Source organism: Chanodichthys erythropterus, chromosome 5 (genome assembly GCF_024489055.1).
Source record: "Chanodichthys erythropterus isolate Z2021 chromosome 5, ASM2448905v1, whole genome shotgun sequence".
In the NCBI taxonomy this organism is placed as follows: Eukaryota; Metazoa; Chordata; class Actinopteri; order Cypriniformes; family Xenocyprididae; genus Chanodichthys; species Chanodichthys erythropterus.
The window spans coordinates 25084392-25092135 of NC_090225.1; the positions used below are offsets into that span (position 1 = coordinate 25084392).

At 35.8% G+C, this 7744-nt stretch overlaps 1 protein-coding gene across 1 annotated transcript in view; it reads left to right on the forward strand.

Annotated features, from left to right (window-relative positions):
• Positions 1–6452, forward strand: part of LOC137020177 (CUB and sushi domain-containing protein 1-like) — a 245575-nt gene extending 239123 nt beyond the window's left edge. The window contains 4 exon segments of the mRNA XM_067385422.1: positions 665–819; positions 2490–2492; positions 2731–2897; positions 6169–6452. Coding sequence (XP_067241523.1) covers positions 665–819; positions 2490–2492; positions 2731–2897; positions 6169–6328 — 485 coding nt within the window. The 3' untranslated portion in view covers positions 6329–6452.
• The last annotated feature ends 1292 nt before the right edge of the window (positions 6453–7744 follow it).

A 7744-nucleotide genomic window follows, 5' to 3' on the forward strand; every position in this document is an offset into this window, starting at 1 on the left:
AAAAAGAACAACATCACAAATAAACATAATACATATCATGATGTAACAAACACAACAGAAGATATTTGTCAGTCGGTAGAGATCTTGCAATATTAAAGCAGTAAATACATCCACACGGCTGTCAGTGGACAGGACTGCTTTAGGTTATTTACATTTCCACGTTACTCTACATGCTCATTTGTATAGTGGAAGGAAGAACTTGTTATGGAGGAGTGTTGATAGCTACTATGTGAAAGAGTTGTGCGTGAGTCAGTATAGAAGTGAACTGATGTGCAGTCAGCTACTGCAGCAACAATATGACATCAATAAGAGTCTGCTCTTACATATTGAAGGTGCTGAAAGAGAAGGATTTCCTTGCTTTCATGGGGGACTGGGAGATGGAGAGTGAATAATTGAATTAGTATTGCATCTTATTCCTTCAGTGTTGAGATTACACCCAATTTCTCAGATGCATTGAGCAGATTTGATAGCTATGGATGCTTTCCGCATTTACCAAATGTTTTCCTTTGCCCTACTTACTAGTCCTAGACCAAAAATAAAGAGAAAAATATTACAAATGCAGTTTTATAAAATAAATTCCAGATGATGGATATTGTTGGTATTCCAGTTAAATATTTTCTTATGGATTTTTTTTTCTCTCTCTCTCTCTCATTTTGTTTTGCAGGAACTTACAAGAAAGAAGAAAATCATCTGTTATTGAAAGTTTACCAGATAAGGGGCCCAACAGAACAATATTTTAGCAAATTCAAAAACGACAACTGGGCAATGGATGGATATGTGAGTACCATAAAAGTGGTAATAAGTTGATAAAGCAGTGGTGTTTTATTACTATGTATGTGAGCTGCCAATTTGCATTGCTATGTTACTCATAAAAAAGCTTTTAATATTAATTGAAAGGCATTGTTTTGCTATATACATTGCTATATACTATAAAGTTTTTTCCTGTTATATCTACATGTTTTTTTTTTTTTTTTTTTCTTCTTAGGTTACTGCAGAATCAGAGAAAAAAATGTTTGTTTACCAAGGGCACATTCACAGCAAGGATTTTGGGAAGTTTCAATTAACAAGACAAGGTAGATTTATAATATTTATATAAAATCTATAAATGGCATTTTATTAAACTACTATATATATATATATATATATATATATATATATATATATATATATATATATATATATATATATATATATATATATATATATAATATATATATATATAATATATATTAGTGCTGGGCAACGATTAAATATTTTAATTGCGATTAATCGCATGATTTTTCTGCGATTAATCGTGATTAATCGCAGCATGCGCAAAATTCAATAATGAAATCAAAAGTAGTGTATTGCGTAATTTTATTCTTTCAAAGTACTGCTGTATGAACAAAAGTGCAATAGAGAATACGAACCGACGTCACACCTCGTTGCATGCCGGGGCGGCGTCGCCATTTTGACAGGATCGCCCTCTATTACTCGTACTGAAATTAATACGGATTCTTGCTTACCTTTTGTTTTGTTTCTGCCATTAAGTGGAACGTTAACATTTTTAATGGTATCGTTTGCATGGAATAGAAGCTATTTTATCGCATCGCATGATCATTTTATTTATTTTTTCACTGAAGTTTTGTAGAATTTCATTTACAATGTTGATCTGTTTACCGTGTCGCACGCTGGATGCTCACTGCTGCTTCAGCCATCGTATGAATATCATTGTATGAATATCCAAATAAATCTATGTAATTAACACACGTTTAAATCATGCTTAACCGAGCATATTGAGTAGGCCTACAACTGTTGTCGTTGTAATTCCCCTTTTCCATGATCACAGATGAGGAGAATCAGAGATTATGGGTCAAATTCAGCGGACAGACGGACACGAACACACTGTATTTTTATATTTATTTTAACAAATGACAACCACACTAAGCTACCTTTATAAAACCATTATGAAGAAAATTTATAAAATGGTTATATTTTAAGTGATACTGAAAGTTTATATTTTGGTGTCATCCGTTTTTCTGCATGTGCTTTATTTGTAAACAGAATTTGGTATCTTTAATATCAGTCTAAGTGCATTAAGCGTTTTCTTTAGATGACATGAGAGGAAACCATTTAAGATATAAACGTGTTGCATTCATATTTTGGGCTCATTTGTTTATCTCCACACAGTATGCTTTAATAAACATGTACAGAATTGTTTGTCACATGAAGCGTTTGTTAAGCATTTGAATGTCCCCGTCAAGTTCTGCTAATTCACGAGTGCAGTGAGAGTCAGACTCGCAAAGGTAATGTTAATTATTAAACCAAACGAAATCAAAATGTTCAAAAACACTTAGCAATGTGATTCTTTTATTGAGTGATAAGCAGTGGGTACCTTTTTCCATTTTTCTGTCCGCACCAGATATTTTCTTTTTCGCGCTGTAGCTCTCTTAGGTTCACAACAAATGCTTTCATTGGTTGAGACGCGTGATGACGCTCATCCCAAGCAGCCAGTAGCCTACTGATAAACATCCCACCCCTCCTGTGACCCATGGTTTGTGTTGTATTCGGTTGTAGTCTATCCATGTGTATTCAAACGCAGTGAGCAACGGACTTTGAAAATAAAAAGTACATTAACGCGCGATAAACTAATTGTCGGCGTTAATTAATTAATGCGTTAACGCGATAAAAACGCGTTAACTTGCCCAGCCCTAATATATATATATATATATTTCTGAACCGATTTGGTAGTGATTTAGAGTTGTTTGTTTGGATTTTCCCTCAGGTCTTATTACCACAGATATGGATCCATCTAATCCTTACTATGGCACAAACAGCAGCTCTGTGGCGGCTGCCATTCTAGTACCCTTCTTTGCGCTTATTTTATCAGGGTTTGCCTTTTACCTCTACAAACACAGGTAAGAGCTGCTGTCTTTTCCATGTGTTGAAGTTATTTGTCCATAATAAATGTGAAACGGCATTGTGTCACTGTAGTGATGGGAAACTCCTTTGCCAGACCAGTAATTGTGACTGATACAGACAGTTAGCAATTCAAATCTCTGCAAACAAAAAATGTAATTGAGATCAAATATAGGCAATGCTAAAAAAAAAAAAAGAAGCATGGGAGTTTTCCTACGCAAACAAAACAATGTGTCAAAGTTGTCATGAAACATGACAGTTCCCCGATATTAAAATAATAAAAAAAAAATTGGCAGGACTCTATCACAAGGCACAGATGACAATGAGAGACCCAAAGACCTGGCCGCTTCCAGGTAAGTCACCGGAAGCTAATGCCACAGCCGATGAGCCCTTTACAGTCACATCTTCATTGTCTGCATTTTATTTGCTCATCTCGTCTGAGGCAGGGCAGAGTGCGGGAATTATGGGAAATCAAGTGACTTACATACTTTGTTGTAGTCCCATATTAGATTTTCATTTCTGTCAACCCTAATTTGACCAACTAAAAGTCATCCTGTTTATTTCTGTGTGTGTACATTTGCCAACAGAATATCATGAGAATTATGTCTGATATGGTGATGTGCCAGACGCTGTTAGTCAGTGGAAATATGAATTGGGTACGGGATGTAGGTCATTTATTTAGATTTAGACCATACAATTTGAGCAAGATCATAAATCATCCACTGCCATCCGAGGGAAGCCTGGGAATCAGTTACAGTTTTCAAAATTTAGATCATCAAGAAGTCAGTGACCTTTCCAAAATGTGTTTTTTTATGGTTTTCATTAGCGTTGGCAGAGAAAGTAATGTTTCCAATTGAATAAGGAGAGGAATTTTAAAACTGCTATGTTCGGAATAGCATACTACCATACACATACAGTGCATATAATACCAGATTATCAACTACATTAGCCATAATGTGCATATGCAGTATACAACAGAGCATAGTGCACTCGGAACTGAACACCATAATACATTTAATTTCACCTCCAATTTCCAGTATGCTGAATGAATTGGAAGTAATTACAGCTCTTTTTTTTTTTTTTTCTTGACTCGTTATTTGTTCACATCAGCCAAGATTGAAATAAAATGCAAAATAACTTAAAAAATATTATTTAAATTTGAGGTCATGTGATAAACACAATAAGGCTTGACAATGCAGCATACTGCTGAAATATTTATCATAGCATGAAGTATAATACTTGGGGGGAAAAAAAATTGGTAATGTTCAAAATATACTGCATAGTATGCTGATATTCCATTCCAAACACAGCCTAAGGCATTATTCCACCATAAATGTTTCAAGCTGTAATATGCCACATTATCACTGTGTTTGTCAAAAGACCTCATCACATTGCATTTCTGTCAGGACCACTAGCATCAAATATGATTGTTAATTGCATAGAGTTTGTATTGGCGGTATGGTTCTGATCTGGGCAAGAACTCCCTGTGCATCCATGCAGCCTAGCATGGATAAGAGCAGGGAGAGCAGCAATAAGCCCCCTCAGGGTAAACAGAACAGAACTAACATATGCAGATAAAATTAATGTCAATAATTTAACATGTACACATATTTCAAGAATTAGTTTGATTCTGATATTACTTCTGGTTCATGAATCACCCTAGAAGTATAAGGTCAAATCAAACACTATGCATTGTGGGATACAGTGTTCCATGCAGTAAGCATATCTGGACATCTGGGTGGGGTTGCACCAGCCATTTGTAATTTATTACTTAAATTGGAATGTTAAGTCCACACTAGTAACTACTAACTAGTTTGTAACTAACTCTGTACTTTATTCCTTTGCACCATTTGTTCTTAAAGGGATAGTTCATAATGTCTTGGCCCTTCCATGCTTTATAACGGGCTTCAAAATCTAGGTTACCATTCACTCCCATTATAAAGCTTGAAAGAGCCAGGATATTTGTTAAAATAACTCTGATTGTGTTTGGCTGAAAGGAGAAAGTCATATACACTTAGGATGGCTTGAGGGTGAGTAAATTATGGGATAGTTTTCATTTTTGGGTGAACTAACCCTTTAAGGCAGAATGTAGCTATTAGGTCGTAAGTTCTCCGTAAAGTAATACGCAGTCGCATACAGTAAAATGATGTTTACCCTAAATGATACAATAGCAACCTTCAAATACATGACCAGAAGTTGTGTATATATTATGTAAATTTCAGTTTATCCTTCATTCTAACTTATGTTGCCTCACGTAACGGTAAATACTGTATACTGTTAAATATTTCCTTAAAATACGAAACTTAATAATGAATAACATAGGTATTTTTGTATGTAAATAACATTCAGAAACTCTATTTCAAATTATTAAGGATCAATAAATAAATATTGGGAAAAAAACATAATTAATTCCATTTATTTATTATGACTGATTTTATTTGACATGCACAACAAGGAGCGATGCACACGACGGCGCTCGCATGTTAAAGAGCAGCTAACAAAGTAATCTATTTACATAAAATGTAAGCGAATGTAAACGTCAGCATTGTCAAATATGTCTAAAGAACTGAAGTCTGTCAGGTAAAACAAGAGCTTACTGATGCATTTCAGTCTGTCTGCTAACCATTACTCCTGATCAGAGGCTTCCGTAAATATTTAGTCTATACATAGCCATAAACTAAATATTTACTGAAGCCTCTGATTAGGAGTTACGCTTCAGCTAGGTTTAATGGTGCAACACAAAAATGTTTAGTAGAGCTTAAGTTATAAATTAGTGCCCATTTATGTCATAACTAGGCTAAGTTGTAACTTGCATACAGCTGGTGCAACCAGCCCCAGGAGACCTCAACTATTGCTCACAAGCCAGATGGGTTACTTTACGATGCTTTCATGGTGCTGTGGATAAGAGCAGCTCAGACATTCTACATAAGATCTTTAGCATTTCATGGGGTGGGAATGACATAAGGGTGAGTAAATGACCACATTTTCATTTTTGGGATGAATTACTTCTTTAATTGTGTAGGTTTTAAAATAAAAAATATTCAGTTGGTGGTGGTAAGAGACAATTTCTCTTGTCCTAAAGTTAGAATTTAACCCGGCTAACACATTTGTCACTTCCCATTGTTGGATGAGGACATCATGTTCTTTTCTTTTAGGTTTAATCTAACATTTCTAATGTTGTTCTTTCATAATAAAAAATAAAACTGGAATGTGTACACTTGTGTTTTACTCCTCTTAACTATTTGTCGTCTTTGTTTTCCACCTTTCCAGAACAAGACCAAAAGTTCAGTACAACGGATATGCAGGTCATGAGAACACTAATGGACAAGCTTCATTTGAGAATCCCATGTATGATACAAACATGAAGCCAACAGAGGCAAAGGCTGTGAGGTTTGATACGACCCTCAATACAGTCTGCACAGTAGTATAGCCTTCATTATTAGCTCTGGGCCGGCCTCATGGGTAAGCAGCAGAGCGGTGGGTGCCAGACGCCAGTACTCCTTTACGACTGACTGCACTTTGCTATAGATGTGACTCACTTCATCACAAGCTTACAACAGACGAAATAGAACTGATGACTATTTTTTTTTTTACAGAAAAACAAAACAAAACAAAAAAACTTCAAAGAAAAAAGACTTTTCAAAAAACAAAGCTCACTTGACGCATGTTCGGCCAGAACTGAGGTCAACATTCTTTCTGGGATCTCTACCGTACGTGGCACTTAAAGGATGAAGGGTTTTTTTTTTGTTTTTGTTTTTTTTTTGCTTTTATCTTCTTCTTTTTTATGTATCACCCCCCTCCCCCTTAAAAAAGAGACTTCCTGGGAAAGATACTGAAGTGTCTTTGAACGCCACAAAGTTGTTGACACAATGTATTTTCTTCAGTGAAGACAAACCACAAAACGAGAAAGCAACTGGACTACTGTGGCTTAGCACACTTAATAGATCTCCACCAAGAAGGTGACAAAACGCTACAAGAAACAGAAAGGAGAGACGCTCGCCTCCGGGTGGAGGACAACCTCTGCGTTGATGAAAGAAATAAACTTTATCGCACAAATTTTGCACTAGTATGAAATGGATATGAAATCAATGTATTGGATGAAAACAAAACATAATATACAGGGTTTTATTGACCATATGTATATAAACATAAACCCATATCCATAGAGAGCATGATGTCATGCTACGGCTATCAAGAGAGACTGAATTTATTTTTGAAATGAAGTTCTGTTTATGTTTACAAGGTGATAAGGACACAAATGAAACTTACGATCATGGTTTTCGATTGCTTTTTGATGCATTCATCATACAGCACATTTCTTCGTGGCGTGTCCGATCACTTGTTTGGACTAGCATAAACACAAATGCTGACAAATTACATTTCATCTTTAAGTTTGAAATCACAATAGCTTTACTCACCAATTTGCTTTCATTACGTATCAGATATACCTCTCGTGCAGAACATGACTGTATGTTGATGGCGCAGATTTTGAGTTCATTTATCAGCTCTTAGTGGATGCCTACACAAGATTTACCTGAGCCCACAAGTTGATGCATTTTTTTTTTTTTCATTCCTCCTTTTTCTGAGCCAGTGTGCATCGCCCGTAGCCATTAGAGACACAAAATCAGCGGGGTTAAGATCGAACTTACTCTCGAAGAAACACTGCCTTATTAGATTCAGAAGCATGACCGGGCCACACCGGTTCCCAATGACCCATATCATTAGTACATTAACCTAGATGAAGAGCGTAGGGCTGCTGGGGTGCATATTCACTGTGATTTAAATGTCATGACCACGCTGATACCAGTGCATGTGCTAAAACTGTAAGTGCTCCCATTTTTCCATG